The sequence below is a fragment of the Polyodon spathula genome, chromosome 9, assembly GCF_017654505.1.
Source record: "Polyodon spathula isolate WHYD16114869_AA chromosome 9, ASM1765450v1, whole genome shotgun sequence".
In the NCBI taxonomy this organism is placed as follows: Eukaryota; Metazoa; Chordata; class Actinopteri; order Acipenseriformes; family Polyodontidae; genus Polyodon; species Polyodon spathula.
This window is the reverse complement of record NC_054542.1, coordinates 9,024,165-9,041,476: the sequence shown is the minus strand read 5'-3', so window position 1 is coordinate 9,041,476 and position 17,312 is coordinate 9,024,165. Positions and strand designations below refer to the sequence as shown.

Here is a 17,312-nt window from a genome sequence, read left to right as displayed (position 1 = left end):
AACCAATGGTGTTGAATTGACATTTCTCTCATTATCTCCCTCTCCACGCTACACTGGTATGTGTCCTCACCTAGTCAAACACTGATCTGACCTGCAAGCTCAACAGCTTTCAGTGTAAAGTTGCAGGACTTCTTTGCCATCCTGATCAAGTTGTATCTGCAGAAATAAACTTCAATATTATCCTCTCTCAAATACTGTTAAAGAAATGGAATAAACAATTGCGCTTTTTGAAAACCATAGTACTTCTAATTACTGCCACCCTTGAATAAGCGCTGCAGCTGTTTTTAGCCATTTAAAATAAATGCTGAGGCGCTTATTCAAAGCAATACAGTAGTATTCTCACAATTTATTGAATTTTGTGCTAAATGCATGTGATGAGCAATAGAACACATGTGTCACTACAGTTTAGTTATTGTACCTGTGTTTTTGAGTTTATCTTATGTTTCTAAGCTTTATAGAGAGTGTAAGGCAGGATATATTCTGTAGCAAATGTAACCAAAGTGCTAATAGACTTCACAACTGCACTTTGGTTGGCTAGCTATGCATCTACTGTATGAGAAATGTGATGCATGTAATTGGGTGAAAATATCCTTCTAAGTCCCTCTATCCATTTTCTATTAAATATTAACTTTAAATAAATAATTTGCTTCCATCAAAAACATGGCAGCAAATGATTTATTAAAGGGAAAGAATACAGATATTGTAGTTAGCATTGGAAAAAGGCAATACAGAATGTCACATTTGGCCGTATAATCAAAAAGGATGAACATTTGAGTCTGCACTGTCAGTCTCTTAGGTGTGAACATTGGCTTGGTGGTTGAATCAGATGACATTCACTAATAATCAGTTCTCCGCAGCTCTTATGGGGAGTTACTGTGGTGAGAGAACATCGTTGGACATTCTAAATTGGAGAGGAAAGTTGAATTAAAATACTGGGCTCTCTGAATTAGTTAATCAGTTCAACAGTGGTATGCATTTTCAATATTGTTTTTAAGTACCACACTGTATATTTAGAAAGGGGAAACTAACTTCCTTATGCTTGACATAGCAATAGTATTACAGTAAGTTATTTCAGATTGCGAGCAGATTTCCAAATTGTGGTTGACCTAAACTTAAACGACGAGTGCTCCCTTCACTCAATTTTGAAATTAAATTCCACACTGTAACAGGGTGACGTGTTACATGCATGGGTAGTCACTGGAAAATACAGACACAGAGCATTGGTGATGATACGCAGCACAGGCGCGCAGATTTAATTTGAACAGCAAACTGACACTAGGGTACCAGCGATGGTAGCCCTAGTGTCACATTTAATAAAGAAATAAAAACAAAAACAAAAGCTAAAAATAAAAGGTTGCCACACAAAGTGACGAGCGCTAGTCCCACTACAAGGAACGTCCCGCTCCAGGAACCTACTACTCTACGGTAACCCTCTCTGTACTGTTTTGGGATCCACATCCCCTAAGCTGACCTACTTCTGTTCTGTTGCTACTGAAGTCCCAGCCTCCCAGCGACTCTGGGCTCTTCTGACGGTCCTGGCTGGGCAGAGCCTTCACAAGGCAGTCTTGCAGTTTAAAGGGTCCCGTAGTAGCAGTTCCTGCAGAGCAGACGCTCCCCGCTTAGATGTAAACAAACACAGCGCCCGTCTGTATACCAATGGCATTGCAATCGCCCAGAGTTGTAGCGCAGCCTCTTTTTGAGCTCTGCGCAGCATCCCCAGGCACACCCCAGACCAATCCAGACTTCACAACCATTTTCGCTCAGGGCCATTCTGCCACTCAGCTGGTTGCTTAGCAACGTGTCTCCGGCTGCGCGTCGCAGCTGATTTAAATCACAGGCACACACACACTTGTGCAGGGTCCAGAAAACCCGCTCCCTGTCACACACACATACAGAAATGACAGTATCACAAATAGCTGAGGAATTATAAAAGCTTTCTGGTTTCAGTTTTACAGTTGGTATGCACACCTCTGCCAAAGCTGACAGCCACTTTATTCTGTGTGCATTCTCAAAGTGCTTTTAATGTAAGATATTTAACCCCAGTAATTAAAATGAAAATGTTTTGACTGTAAAATGCCTGTAATAAGTACCTATTAACAGTAAGCGTGAACGTTAATTGTGCATCCACGAGGAGTAGTCTTCAGTGAGTCAAAACTGTTAAACCAAATCTGCTCTGTTGTGCTCTTTGGACATCTGCAATAGAAGTTGAAAAGCCAGTTTCCTACCTTCACTCAGCTTTAGTTCTCTTCCTGTTTGCTAGCCTGTTAATCCCCAAATGGTTTTTGTTGGAATTTCTACTAAAGTGTTAATCAAGTTATTCTTCAGGCTTCATATAGTATGTAGATATAGCACGAGAAATGTTATTGTAGGATATAGGCTGCTAGCATTTTACATATTATCAGTATACTGTAGTGTCATAATTTGTAACTTTAGCGACCATTTGCTTAATTGTCCCATTGTTTACAATGTAAACTTAGCATCTCTCAAGATCAGCGCCATATCGTAACAAAAAGATAACAAAGTACGAGGATAGTCCTGAAATCCCTGATACAGTGGCATGCAGTGGGTTTCCCAGTAGGTCATGCAGTGAAACTATATGAATGTAACATTAGATAACGGTCTGCACCCGAAAATGGTACCTGTTGGGTTTTTAAATTACCAGACACGACCTGGGTCCAATTTTACTACCCGGGTATCAATTTAATCTGCCATTGATTATTCTTTTTTTTTTTTCTCAGTAATTTATTCATATACCACAAGCCAGTACTTTGGGTGGCACTAGGAGCCAGTGAAAAGTCCAGCCTGCCTGCCTGCCTTGGTTGGTGTGCAGTGCATTATGGGGCACTCTAAAGGTGCAAACTAAATTAAATCAGCTAACGACAGTGCACAGTCACAGACTGTCATGCTACTTGAGTACAGCATGACTTGAGCTCCACTACGTACGTGTGGCTACGACATCACTCAAAGAGCCTGGTACTGTTTTAGTGCCAGTCTAGTCATGCAGAGCTAACACGGCATAACTCAAAAACAGCACAAAGAATGTGTGGGCCGCGCAATGAACACGGATAAAAAAAATGATTATATAAAGACAGAAAGAAACATTTTATATTCTAGTATTATCGCAACATTCTTAGTTTTCCGATTGGTCCTGCAGTGCACGAGTTGCATGCCCTGACTGCATGCCACTGCACTGATATTAAAACCATGTTTAGTTACTGCATAGCCTGACACTCCCATCTTTTTCCACAATCATCCCTGATGGCATACTCAATGATGATAAAATCACCTGAAGTCATGTTAAGAATACTGTTTTCTTACTTTAAACAGGATAGTTACTGTAATCATCTTTTATGTACCAATGTACCAGAATGTTATTCTTGCTACAAAAACTGAACAAGTACTTGAGAAGATGGGGGGTTGTTCACAGTTCTCGTACTATGATGACTGTTTCTGGCAGATTTATGTAGTTTTGTGATTCTCGGATTTCTGCAACATGAGAAGGGATGTGCTTGAAGAAGCTGTATCAGTTAACTTGAAAAGTATTCCAGGGATCTCATACATCTCTGGGCTCAAATCCTAGACCATACTCACTTTCATCCTGTCCCAGTTAAGGGGGGGGGGGGGGGGGGGGGGGGGATAAATAAATATTAAATTAAAAGATAACATAAATCTTTACAAAAAATGATACCTAATGATTATCATTATAATAGTCTCATTATTTCCTTATTGTGAAAACTTTATTTTCACTTTTACTCAGTTGCAGACCACTGATCATGTAACATTAATAAAGTTGAAGGAAGCGCTTGGTTTCTCTATCCATCCTGTGGGCCTTGTTTTCTAGTTAGAGCAAAAGGACACTATTATTAAAAGAATGTAACCGTTTTAATAGCAGAAACCACTCTAGAATATTAAAATAACTGTTCTTATGTTTTGTTTTTTTTTTTTAGTATTATACCATTTAAATAGTTTTATTCCTTTCAGATTTTTTTCTATTGTGCACTGTGTGGCGTAATGGTGGTTAGTTTAAAGTTTAAATCTTTCATTTTTAATAAAAATAGACAACTGACCTGGGCAACAGCCACCAACAAACATTTCTGTATTCAGTGTGTGTGTGCTGCACAGCAGGTGAATGAGCTTCCATCTGCTGTGTGTTCTGTGCTAAAAGGAAAACAGGAGGAAAACTAGCATATAGTCATCAGTACACAAATTGAAACCAAACACTTCATGCAGTGATCTAAGCCAGCAAGTATAAAAATGTCAGCTCTGCAATAATGTTTAGGGATGAAGTGAAAATGAAATAGCAAGAAACTTGGGATTTGGCTTGGGATAAGGATATGTAGAAAAATAGTTATAGAGATCTGAAATTGCTTTATTAAAATGTTAAGGTGGGAATATGTTAGAAGTACTGCACACGAAAGAAAAACTGTGGCATTATTTTGCTTAAAAACTGAAATGAATACTGATTTTATTGAAACAAAAGGCTTCTTTGGTAGATGTTATGTCTTGTGTGGGTTGTACTCAAAAGGGAATGTAACCAAAACAATTTCTTCAATTGTAACTCTTTTATTAAGAATAAGAAAGAGAAAAGAATGCCATTAGCAAAGAGGTTACCTTCAACATGAAAATATGTACTTAGCATTTCTCATAGGCACTCTGATAAATGCTGTTTGTATTAACAATAATATCACATGATGAATGTTTATTTGTGAAAAAAAAATGGAAGACGTTTCACAGGGCTTGTTATTATTTGGTATATTTTAAACTTAATTACATCTTGTCTCTTTAATTGTTAGTATGAGGCATAGTTTGTATGTTAATGTTACAAAACTGTAATAAACAACTTGTTAGTGCTTAAAGCCCTGTTCACATATCGGAACTATACTAGTAAAATTTGTTTCAGTTTAGAATTTAGATTGCCAGACCACCTCACCCTCACCCCATACCATTCACTGACTGGCACAACCCTTAAACACTGCTCTTAGAACTACATTCATTTCCTTTGCAAGTATTAAGCCCCCACCTGTTCCTCTCATTCAACTTCTATGCAGCACAGACTCTATGTGGACCTAGGGGCCTTAATTCCTGCTGCACTTGAAGTGATCAGTTAAAGTAAATCTAACATCTGGAGAAATTCTATAGAAATCAGTAGCTGCAGCTGCCAGCTGGCATGATGTCACAGTGCACCTGCTAACTAACTAAAGGAAGGACTTGCAAATGATGGCGCTAATGTAAGAATAGGCCCAGTGCAAACAACTGCAGCTGAAAAATTCAAATTGCCTAGCAGACAGGCAATTATTTTGCCCTTGTGGCCTAAGTAAGCTTAAAGCAGTGCAAATTACTCAGTACGCAATCATGATAATGAGGGTTGCAAGGAGCGGTGCCCATACATCGGCATATTTAGCAGCCACACTTACAGCCCATGAGTTAGTATAGAGAGCAGTAGACACTGTATCAGATTTGTGGTTTCCAAAAATCAAACCAAACAACAAATTATGTCAGAGGAAGAGCAGCAAAAGTCCTCTTTGCACACTGAAAGGAAAAGTTTTCCGAAGAGGAACTGAGAGTCCTTATGGCAGAGGTTACTCAGCATGAAACTGAGTTATTTGGAAAAGCATCAGCCAACATCAGATATGCTACCAAGGAGGGCACATGGTCCTGTATAGTGGAGAAAGTCAATGCTGTCTGTGTTACCAGGAGGACAGTCAAGCAGGTGGCATGACCTGTGGCAGTGAATGAAAGTGAAACTTGCAACAGAGCCAGGCATGCAGGAACAAGAGGAGGGCCACCTTGACACTGCTGGAGAGTATCCATCCCAAACAAATTGACCTTGGGTTTGAATATGCAGGGTCTTCTCCATCTTGCCCTTCTTCTCCTTAGGATTTCCTGCCCATCCTCAACAAGAGCCAAGCGTTGGCACATCAGGAAGTGTACCACAGCAGCCGTCCTGAGGCCAGTGACAGGAGGGCCAGCAATAGGCAAAATCCTTACATCTCATTAGAATGTTTGCACCTGCTTAGTATTCCAGACCCCCATCCAATTCCATGCTCTTCTTCATTGAATTCAAATTAATTTCCCCTGGCAACAATTTACCATGTTTCTTCTGGAAATTTTTTTTTTCGAGTAATCAGGCAAATATAGATTAACTCTCACCTTTAACCTAACCTTAACCTTAGAAAAAAGTGGTCACTTCGTGATTCGGCCAAAACAAACCTAGGCAAAAGTGCGTAAAATGAATTGCCAGACCACTTGATTGCATGTAGTACAATAAGCAGGGAAACTGATTTCCAAGGGGTACTGAAGTCTACGTAACACTGTATGAATAGCACTTTAGTGTAGTGATTCTGATAGTCACAACAAAGCACATTTAGTTTAAAATAAATAAATATAAACATAAATTGAATTAGTAGTAGCGGTAACATTTTGACACAATTTTAGCAGTGTTAAGGACTCCCTTTTGTACTATAAGGGAATCTGAATAGAAACATTGAACAAATTATTATATTTAACAATCAATCTTTGGAGATAAAAAGCAGTATAAAACAATAGAGGATGACCAGTAGAATGCTCCAGTTACGTCTGCTGTAAACCTGAGTGGCCACAATTTAGGCAAGTCAAATTGAAATGTTTCTGTAATATTATTAATCATAGTGTTATCATGTCACAGCAATCCCTTGATAGAATTGCATTATTGTATTAGTGGTTACAGTAGTAATTCTAATAAGCACACTGTAGTGCCACTCACAAATTATTCTTACTTAAGGGGTAATAATTATCACTAACTATAGGATTCTGCCATGGACTTCATGAAGAACACTAAAATGTATTGTTATTTTCAGGCATGTGCAATACACAAATCAGCTCTCACCATTCAAAAGTCTTATTGTCTTTCTCCTTTCAAGCAGATGTAATGTAAAATAAATTAGAATCCTGCAAAAGATCTTTGTCAGATGCACTTCTATAAATGAGTTTGAATATGAAAGAGTGAAGCAGTGCATAATTTCTGTCGATTAATTAATTCAGATGGATGTGGAACGAACCATGAATAAAGGTTTGCATTTTGAATTTGCATAATTTGCTAGAAAGCTGGTCTCTTGTGGACACGATTCTGTGGAGTACATTTTCCCAATAGGTTAGAAAAAACATCCCGAAGTTGTAGATTTTTTTAATGTTATTATTTTGCTGTGTTTGAAGTTGTGTGAGTTTTACATTTGCAATAGAGTACACCTTAATTAGGGTGATTCATACAATCAAGAGCTTGCTGTTTTGAATACTGTTTTGGTGTTGAGTTGTTGATCTTGTCCAGAGGTACATACAAAAACAAAAAAGACATCTGGGCATTGTTCTCCTTATCTCGCTTCAATGATCTCTGCAAGTCATGAATGAGCCCTTCCCAGACTGAATCCTACATCTCAGGTTCAGGAGCTTGGTAACACCCATTGCTTAGGTTTGTTGGGTGAAAAGAAGCGATTGGCTTGACTGCAGGAATGGTGCCAGTTGATTTTCGGTCCTCCTGATTGGCAAGTAGGTTGCAGCTTTGCGGCAACTTTTATCAGAAGCATTCTGTAATATAACACATATACTTCAAATACTCTTAGGGTAATAGGACGATATGTAATAGGACTAAGTGGCCCATCGACGGTCAGCAAAAAATATAAAAATTCACTAAAATAAATATGGAAAAGAAAAACAGTAACATTGTAAATTAATTTGTGATTATTTTTATATCCGGCAAAGCAGCCCGAGCATCACATCACCCCTTTTCAGTCATTAGCAGCTCACGACTCATACAAGCCAATTCTATTGAGCTCTGTTTTGCGTACTCTGTGGGCAATTTTAGTTTTTTACTGGTGTTGCTATTAAGTTTCTTTTTTTAAAGCAATAGAAACATGTCTCTCTCTACTCTAGCTAGTAAAAAGAGAAAACAATGGTGAAAATCATAGATTCAACAATGAGTGGACTGATAAACATTTATTTATTTTACCAGCTATACAGAATGCAAAGCCAGTGTGTTTATTCAGCTATGAATTGTGTCAGTAGTTAAGAAATACAATGTGAAATGGTATTTTTAAACCAAGCACAGAGCTTTTAGAAATACGTATCCAGAGGGCTCAGCAGTTAGAAGCTCAAAAGTAGAAACGCTGATCTCTCACTACTCTTGTGAGATCTTGCACTCAGATTGTTATTTGAGATTCATTAAAAAGTATACCATACAAATGGAGATTAACTGTTTGGTCAGAAACATCAAATGTCCTTATTTGGGAAATTAACCAAAATGTAGAAAGAAGATTCCAGACAGGTACTGCAGAGGACGATTTCCTAAGCATCACTGATGCAAAGAATAGGAAAGCCTTTGAAGGCTTCTCCTTCTATTAGTCAGTCAGGAGGCCCGTTGAGGCTTTATGGAGGTAAGTCAGCTTTTGCTGCATCACATCTTTCAGAGTGTGTCACATTTTCTAACAAATTGGCAGAAAATAACATCAAACACCAGGGTCCTGGGGATCATAAAATATGGACACAAAATATAATTCTCGGGTCAACCAGAATCAACATGTACCATCCATATACAAATTTAATGATTATGGCCAGAGGGAGTTTTTCTACAGGAAGACAAAAAAAATCCATGTTCCTTTCCATTGCCATAGAACAGGTCCCTACATCTTTTCAAGGGCCGGGGCACTACTCCAGGTATTTCTTAATTCATAAAAAAAAAAAAAAACACTTTCAACCACTCTAGACCTCAGGGGTCTTAACATATACATTTGGGCAGAAAGGTTTAAAAAAGTATCACTGGCCAGAGTCATCAAAGCAGTTAAACCAGGGGATTGGCTAATATCTATAGACCATTTCCATATCCCCATGCATAAGGATTTCAAGAAATACCTATGGTTTGCCATCAAGGACTGTTAGTACCAGTTCAAAGTACTTCCTTTTGGTATCTGCACAGCACCTAGGGTATTCACCAAGGTAATGGATGAAGTAGCAGCACATCTGTGAAGCATCGGCATCAGCTTTCACCCATACAAAGACGATTGATTAGTACGGGCGCCATCCAAGGAAATGGCGTTGGAATACAAACAGTATCCTTCGTCTTTTTCAGGATATGGGTCTGTTGGTAAACAGGGAAAAATCATTGCTTTGCCCAACAGTCATTAATCTTCCTGGAGGCACAATTCAACACAATCTCAGAAAGAGTGTGATTCACGGAGGAGAAGATAACCAAAATTTGTCAAAAGGCAAGTCAATTCAACATAGAAATCAAGCCAACAGAAAACATTTTTTTAACAATTTTTGGGGCACATAGCATCATCAGTTTGTCTGGGAAGAGATACAAAACTACATATGAGACACACACAGAGGTGTCTCCTTCTGTCATGGAGCCCAACCCTTCCAGATTCACACATGATCAAGTTTTCTCTGGGAGCTGCAACAGAGGGAAGATGGTGGAGACTCTCACCTCAGGTAAAGATTGGACTACATCTGTCCCAACTATCTCTGACACTGCACCTGTATACAGATACAACCCAACTAGGATGGAGAGCACACTTATAAGAAAAACAGGTCCAGGGATCTTGGTCACCAAGACAGACATCTCCATATTACCCATCTGGAGCTTTTAGCGGTCTTCCTAGCACTGCACCACTTTTAAACCAAAAGGCAGTACTAGTTCTTTCCAACAACACAGCTGTTGAGCAGATAAACTGTGCCTCACAAGTGGAAAATTCAACCAGAAGTGTTACACAAGGTATTCAGCAAATTAGGGCATCCAAAAATAGACCTATTTGCCACAACACAAAACACCCAGCTGCCACTGTTTTGTTACTGTTTCCGGGAAAGAGTAGCCATGGCAACTAATGGGCTGTCCATTTCATGGTCAAACAGCTCAATGTATGCATACCCTCCCATACCACTAATCCCAGCAGTGCTCAGGAAGATAAAGAGAGACAAAGCCACTCTCATTCAAGAGGTTCTGGTTCTCAGAGATCAGGGAAATAGGAGAAGAGGGACCTTAGCACTTATCGTTAAGCTGTGATTTACTGTCTCATAACAGGGCGAAAATGCTGCATAACAATCCTTCTTGGTTACGGCTAGCTGCTTGGAGATTGAATAGCAAAAAGCTAACAAATCTAGGGCTAATTGGAACAAGTAGTCAATATCTTACTTGTGTCAAAGAACTTTTTAAGCCTATACAAGAAAATGGAGACAGTTTGCTCTCTGGTGCAACTCAAAATCTCTGCACCACACAGATATATCTGTATTAACACTTGCATCTTACCTTAGCCACCTGTTCCACAGGGGTCTTTCAATATCCTCCATCAAGGTGCATATTGCGGCAATCTCTGATATTTTACCTGGGTGGGAGGATCACCTGGTAGGTTCCCACACAGTGGTATCCAGATTTCTTAAAGGGGTTAACCATCTAAGGCCCTCAAGGAAACAGATCATTCCTCAATGCAGCCTCAGTCTGGTATGGAATAAACTCGTGGTACCACCATTTGAACCCATGGTGACATGCAATGAGAAATTCCTGACATGGAAAACAGTGTTCCTAGTGGCAGTGACATCAGCAAGAAGGGTAAGTGAGCAGCAAGCACTAGTGATTGATGCACCCTACTAGTCATTCAGGGACAGGATTGTCTGTAGACCAAATCCCCAATTCCTACCTAAGGTGGTAACAAGTTTTCATATCAACCAGATCATAACTTTTCATGATTTTTACCCAAAACTCCATAAAATCAGAAGAGGAAGCTAGATACCACCTAATTGTTGTACATAGAGCACTGAATTTCTACATTCACAGGACTAACTTAGAGCAAACCTGTGTAAATTTCTAGGTAGATTACAGTTTGTTATAAACTTGATTTAAAAAAAAAAAGACCTTTATAAAACATTACAATTGAAATATGTCTTGCTCTCATTCCACCTTTACTCACTCTGTGTTGTCTGTGGCTTCTTCCACTAAAATGTTGCATTTAAAATGTTAATTACTCTTCCGTTGTAAATTGTATGCGTGTGTCCATTTTTGACTTTAAATATGCATTAAAATATCCTGACGCAATTTAATAGCCAGAATTGCAAAAATGATAAAGTTATAAACAGTTCTTATATAAACAGTTCTCTATATATATATATATATATATATATATATATATATATATATATATATATATATATATATATATATATATATTGTAAATGCAACAAACAAGACACGCCTCCTCCTCGAACTCGTGTTTTTTTTTTTTTTATTTCAAGCCTTTCTTTGTAGACTGATTACAAGACAGATATTGCTATGATTCTGGATTTGTCAAGATGCCAACTCAGTGAAAACCTTCGTTTTGTTCCACAAATGCAACTGGGAATATATCAGAAGGAAATATTTAATCTTGAAAGTAGTCATTTTGATTGGAATATGGCAAGCTGCACTCAGATGCATATATCAAACTGAAAGGGCAGGTAGGATAACAACTTATGTGCCTAATATGAAACATATGTTATATATTCTTTGTTTATATTACTTTTAGGAATTAAAAAAACATTTTGGTTGTGCAGGTTTGTATGTACCAGTTTACACATGTTTACACAATAGTGGCAGGCAGAAGCGTACGCTCCTCCGTAGAGTACAATGCAGCCCTCATACCGGAAGTAGTGTTATATTTTCTTTTTTTTATGTAGTATATCAATGATTTCGGTTTTACAGTTGTGTGTACATATACCTGTTTACACCTGTACACGGGTATATGTACTTACCCGTTTCATTTGAAATGTATATTATATTTTTTCACTGCTTGTAGTCATGCTGTATATGCGCTCATTTAAAAAAAAAAGCCTTTTATGTTTCATTTTCCATTTAAATACAGTGTTTCTGTGATGCATATGTTAGATATGATGTTCATGAATAAAACTTTTCAGTTGTAATAGTATGTCTTTCTTTTTCATAACGAAGCAGTTTAAAAATGTATGGGTCAAAGTGACCCAAGTGGTGGTTTTAGGTAGTTTAAAAATCCAGTGGTTCTAGTGTTAATTGATTGAAAACAATTACACAGTAACTATGCAGTATTATAAAGTCAGTAGCCAGAAAAAAATATTTATCTGGTAATTATTACGAACTTCTGTTGAGAAGAACATTTTGGCAGCAGTACGTGATCGTCAAAACAAAGGAGTTGGATTTATGTTTGAGAGAAGCACTCATAGCAAACTATAACAAAGGAAATGGCTACGGAACAGTATCAAATAAATGTGGAATACCAAAATCCACACTCAGAGCAATAGTCAAGAAGTACCTTGAACAAATTCAACTCAAAGCATAGGGACAGGTCAACTCTGGAATGCTTGAAGAAAATGAATATAAAAGTTCTGGAATGGCCTTTACAAATCATCAGATCTCATTCCAATATAAATTATTTGGACTGAGCTGAAAAAAAGTTGTGGCCAAGCATTGTGTATCCAGTTGGTCTGAGCAAAAGGAAAGAGAGAATGGGCCCAGATTTCACCAAACAAGATAATTAACATAATAACATAGCATAGAAACATAATTCTTAACCAGTATTATAAATATGTGAAAACCATAATAAAAGGAAAAGGAAAACACAGAATACTAAAAGCAGGAGTCCCAGTACTTTTGAACAAATATTTTAAATGATTTTTTTTTTTGTTGTTAATACAAAGTATTTGTTAAATTACTAGAAATTGTGTATTTTGCTTTTTATTTTATTAAAACGTGGTTAAAGTTTACTAACTTGCCCTTAATCTGTTACCTTGAATTATGATATAAGGGTAGGGTGACAATGTTTGCTATAATACAAATGAACAAAACCAGCAACAATATTTTTACATAGTACAACTTACCACCAGACCTTAAAACTGTGATTGTAATTATTTTTAAACCAAATGTAATCATTGTTTTATATTTTACCTTGTACTGTAGTACTGTATGTCTTCATCTCAATAAAACAACCTTTATCAACAAGTTAAAATTAATAAATAAAAGGGTGCTATGGTAAAACAGAATTGAATGAAGCCTAGTGGTGTATCAGCATACTACTCTACCACCGTCATTTATCTCAGAATGTGTCTCTCTTATGTTTTTCTCCAGTAGCAATTTATAGACCCCCTTGTTAACATCACTCAGCAAGGTCCAACTATTTAGAAACAAGGGGGTCTGTTTCATCAAGCTAGATTTTATTGGAACATTGTACACCATTTTGGAACCAACCTAGATTGCATCAGCCATAGTTCTGTGGTGGTCTTTGGATTTGCCCTTATCAGTAGCTGGTTGATGCAATCCAGGGAGATTGTGGTAATCCACTGGTGCTGTGTCTTATTCCGGCAAGGTATAAATTGACCAAATCAACACCCAAGACAGGTAGACCAGTGTTTCAAAGCAAAGTCTTCATTAAAGTCTTCTTGTGGAAGTGTGTCTACCTGGCTTAGTTAAGATTTGCTTTTAAATTGTGACAACAAAGACAAACCAGACTAAACTGAAGATTTAAAAGAATGAACCATGATGAAAGGCTGGAAGAACTGAATCTATGTAGTCTGGAACAAAGAAGAATTATGGGGGACATGATTGAAGTCTTTAAAACCGAAAAAGGAGCTGACAGGTAAACCCTAACGAATACTTCAAGCGCAGTACAGAAACCTGGACCAGATGAAACAGTTGAAAGTTAAGTGGAGATAGACTAAAAACAAAGGGATGGAGAGAGTTCTTTACAGAGTGATGAAGGTATGGAATGAGTTACCTAGCCATGTTGTTGATGCAGAACCATCTGTGACCTTTCATACACAACTTCACAAAGTTTTCAGATCAATCAACTACTAGGAACCGGACTAGCTTAGATCGGGTGAATGGCTTCTTCTCATTGATACATTTTCTTATGCTATGTTCTTATATAAGTTGACTTTTCTGTTTTGCCAGCCCAATTTCAGAATGATTGGGAACATAAAATAATGGACATAAGGCAATGATAATGAAATGATTCAAATGACATTTGGGACTACTTGTTCTTTAATAAACCACATTCCCATAAAAAACAGAAAAAAAAAACAGAAAAAAACACGTTTCTGCTTTATTACTGTTGAAGACAATACAGTAGCCTAATGTCTGGGAGTATATTTCTGATACTAATTTTCTTTGCCATGGAGACTACTTAAATAAAAGTTAGTGTTTGCTATTTCTGAAGCTAAAACAGATAGTGCTTTTGCAGAAAAGGGGTTTAAGTGTGTTTTCAATTCATGGTGTTCAACAAACATTTTTTTTGTGAAATTAATTTGAAACCACAAGAAAATAACTACCACATGGGTTTTGGAAGCTATGTTGTCAACTCTCTTCAATACTGATCAGACAAAATGTGTTATTATGTTGTAATAATTGTTACCCATATTATAGACCTTATGACTATGTGTACTACAGTCACACAGCAAATTATAAGGACTACCATAGGCACATTTAAGGGAGTGCTTCTGACCTAAAATTATTAATAGCAGTCTCCAGATAAATAACAGCTCACTTAATATTACACTCCAAATCAATTTCCAAATGTTTACTAATACATACATACATACATACACAAAAGGTTTAACAACAAATATGATGTTTTATAGGGTCCTGAAACCTTTCACTTATGTTTTTGCCTTATTTCACTTCATAGCACACCTATGACATTTATGTTAATGGAGACATAAAAAACACTGCAATAGAGATCTCAACTTAAATATTTTCTAAGAACCGTTTAGTTGCTTACTAATAGAGTTTCACAGTGGGACTTCCCAGTTTACTCAGAAGCAGAAGTTCTGTTCCTTATCAAATTGCATTGGCATGTCACTTGGTTTAGTTTAGAAAACCACATGACCTTGTTTGTGAGTGTTCAGGCTTTGCCATTAATATCACAGACCACTCTGTTTGAACAAAATGTTTATTGCACAACTATCTGAAGAATGTAGCCTATCTCCACAGTTCTATCATCATCGTAGAATTTAAAGATACTTTGAAAACTCCTACTGCACGGGCAATTGATTTCTTCCACTTGAAGCTAAGCCACTTGTTGTATTTTCTGGGTGCTAAGATGCTCCATTAAATCATTATACACATATGCTACAACTGTTAGAAATTCCAACTACTGCCAAATCTGTTCAGGTGGTGTTTGAAAAAATATAGCGAAACTCCCTTATGAATCCAGCAGTCGGGTAGTTTCTTTACACTGCCTTTATGTATGTCAATTTCAAACATATGCTGAAATGCCTTATAACATTCTTACCAATTACTTTTGCTACTTCCCAGTAGTTTATGTATTGTTTGTCATTTCTATTTAAAACCATTGTTTTAACATGTTATTCTACATGTCAGTTGATCAACTGTAAATAAAAACCTCTCACAAGCATGTCGCTTGGTCATTTTACTTATAGTACAGCTTATCACCAAACCTTGAGAATATGATTAGAACAGTTGTTTTTTTAACCAAATGTCATCTGTTGTTTGATATCTGTTTTGTTTGATATAATTTGAAATTGACAATCCTGAGAACAAGAGTTTTAAAGGCAGGAGGCCTTGCACCTGGGCAGGCTGTACAGTAGGTATGTGGAGGCTCCCCAGGTCTGTACAGTAGGTATGTAGAGACTCCCCGGGTCTGTATAGTAGGTATGTGAAGACTCTCCGGGTCTGTACAGTAGGTTTGTGGAGACTCTCTGGGTCTGTACAGTAGGTTTGTGGAAACTCTCTGGGTCTGTACAGTAGGTTTGTGGAGACTCTCTGGGTCTGTACAGTAGGTTTGTGGAGACTCCCCAGGTCTGTACTGTAGGTATATGGAGACTCTCTGGGTCTGTACAGTAGGTTTGTGGAGACTCCCAAGCTGTAAACTAAGATCATCAATTTGATGCTTGACTGACTTACCATGAACTCAAAATGGCAGGACTTTTTACTCGTTCAGCCACTGGAGACACTGTCCACCTTTTCAGTTTACATGGCATACATTATTAAATTGCACCAGGCATGAGTTACTAATCATAATACATAGATGATGTTGTTAATTTTTTGATGCATAGATAGTATATTAGACATATAATGTGTTTGTCACAATGTAATGTATATTTTTGTGGGCATGTTTTTTTTTATTTTTTATTTTTTTACTAATGTTTAATGTTCTGTTTTGTAGGACTAATGTATGAGTTCATACCCACCCTTGTTATATGTAATGCTTCCCTTTAAATACTGAAATGCCAAAAAAAAAAAGAGAGATAGGTTTCTGTTGTCAAAGAAGCATGTGATACACAATACTGGTACTGTAATAAAATGTCCCTTCTCTCCTACACTTTTTAATGCAGCATGAAATTCATGACTTGTTGTCTGAATGTGTTCCAGATACCCCGTCAAAGCAGACCTCCTCTGTGGCAGTGGCGGGTGCTGTGATTGGTGCTGTGTTAGCTCTCTTTCTCATTGCCGTATTTATTATTGTTCTCATGACACCAAGAAAGGAAAGACCATCCCATCTTGACAAAGTGTGAGTATTCAAAGTTTTCAATCATATAATGTATTACCTTACAATGTTATTCTCACAGACTCCTAAAGAAAACAGGATTATATTGTAACACACAAAGTCAAGTACGTATCCCTGTAAACTTTAAAAATTTAAACTAAAATTTAAACAAATTTAAAAAGGGCTATGTTTTAGATTGAATTAAAGTACTTGTATCTAACAAATTAATTCCTCACACCTACCAATATTGCACTTCCATTAGCTAGGTCCTAAATGTTATGTGTTTAAAGAAACATACTTGGGCTTCTAGCCTGCATTGGTGTGAACAAAACATGTTACATTTTTAGCTTCAGATTGAATGAATATGACAGGCTGGGTGAATTTTTCATGTGTGTTCTTGACAATATATTTGAAGACCTTAAAGAGCAACTTGGAATGGGCCCAAAATATCACGGTTATCTTAACTGATGCATTTTTATTGTTGTTTTATTATTGTCACTTTCTGTTTCAGTCATCATATCCTGGTGATTTTTTACAAGGTTTAAAGCACACCTATGACCTCAAAAGGGTTCTTAAGCTCTCAAGTTCAGCTGGGGTGTAATCCATTAACTGTACCCCTGTAATACCCGGCCCTTAGTGCATCTAAGAAATACACCAGTAAGAAAAAAATACCTAGAAATGTGGAAAAGACATAATTAAGTGTAATAGTATCCAACACAGTAAACATTTTCATAAACAGTGTAGTGGACAGAAGGCCAGTTCAAAAAACTGACTTCAACCTGTGCTAAACAGAAATCAAGATACTAAGAACAAGCCAAGCGAAATCCTTTTTTATTGGTTTTA

The 17,312-nt window shown here is 37.3% G+C and overlaps 1 protein-coding gene across 1 annotated transcript in view; it reads left to right on the top strand.

Annotated features, from left to right (window-relative positions):
• The window catches only part of LOC121320398 (nectin-3-like), a 127,397-nt gene that overhangs the window by 86,745 nt on the left and 23,340 nt on the right, over positions 1 to 17,312 (top strand). The window contains exon 6 of the mRNA XM_041258682.1: positions 16,355 to 16,493. Within this exon, the coding sequence (XP_041114616.1) occupies positions 16,355 to 16,493 (139 nt within the window). The remainder of the gene's footprint in view (positions 1 to 16,354; positions 16,494 to 17,312) is intronic.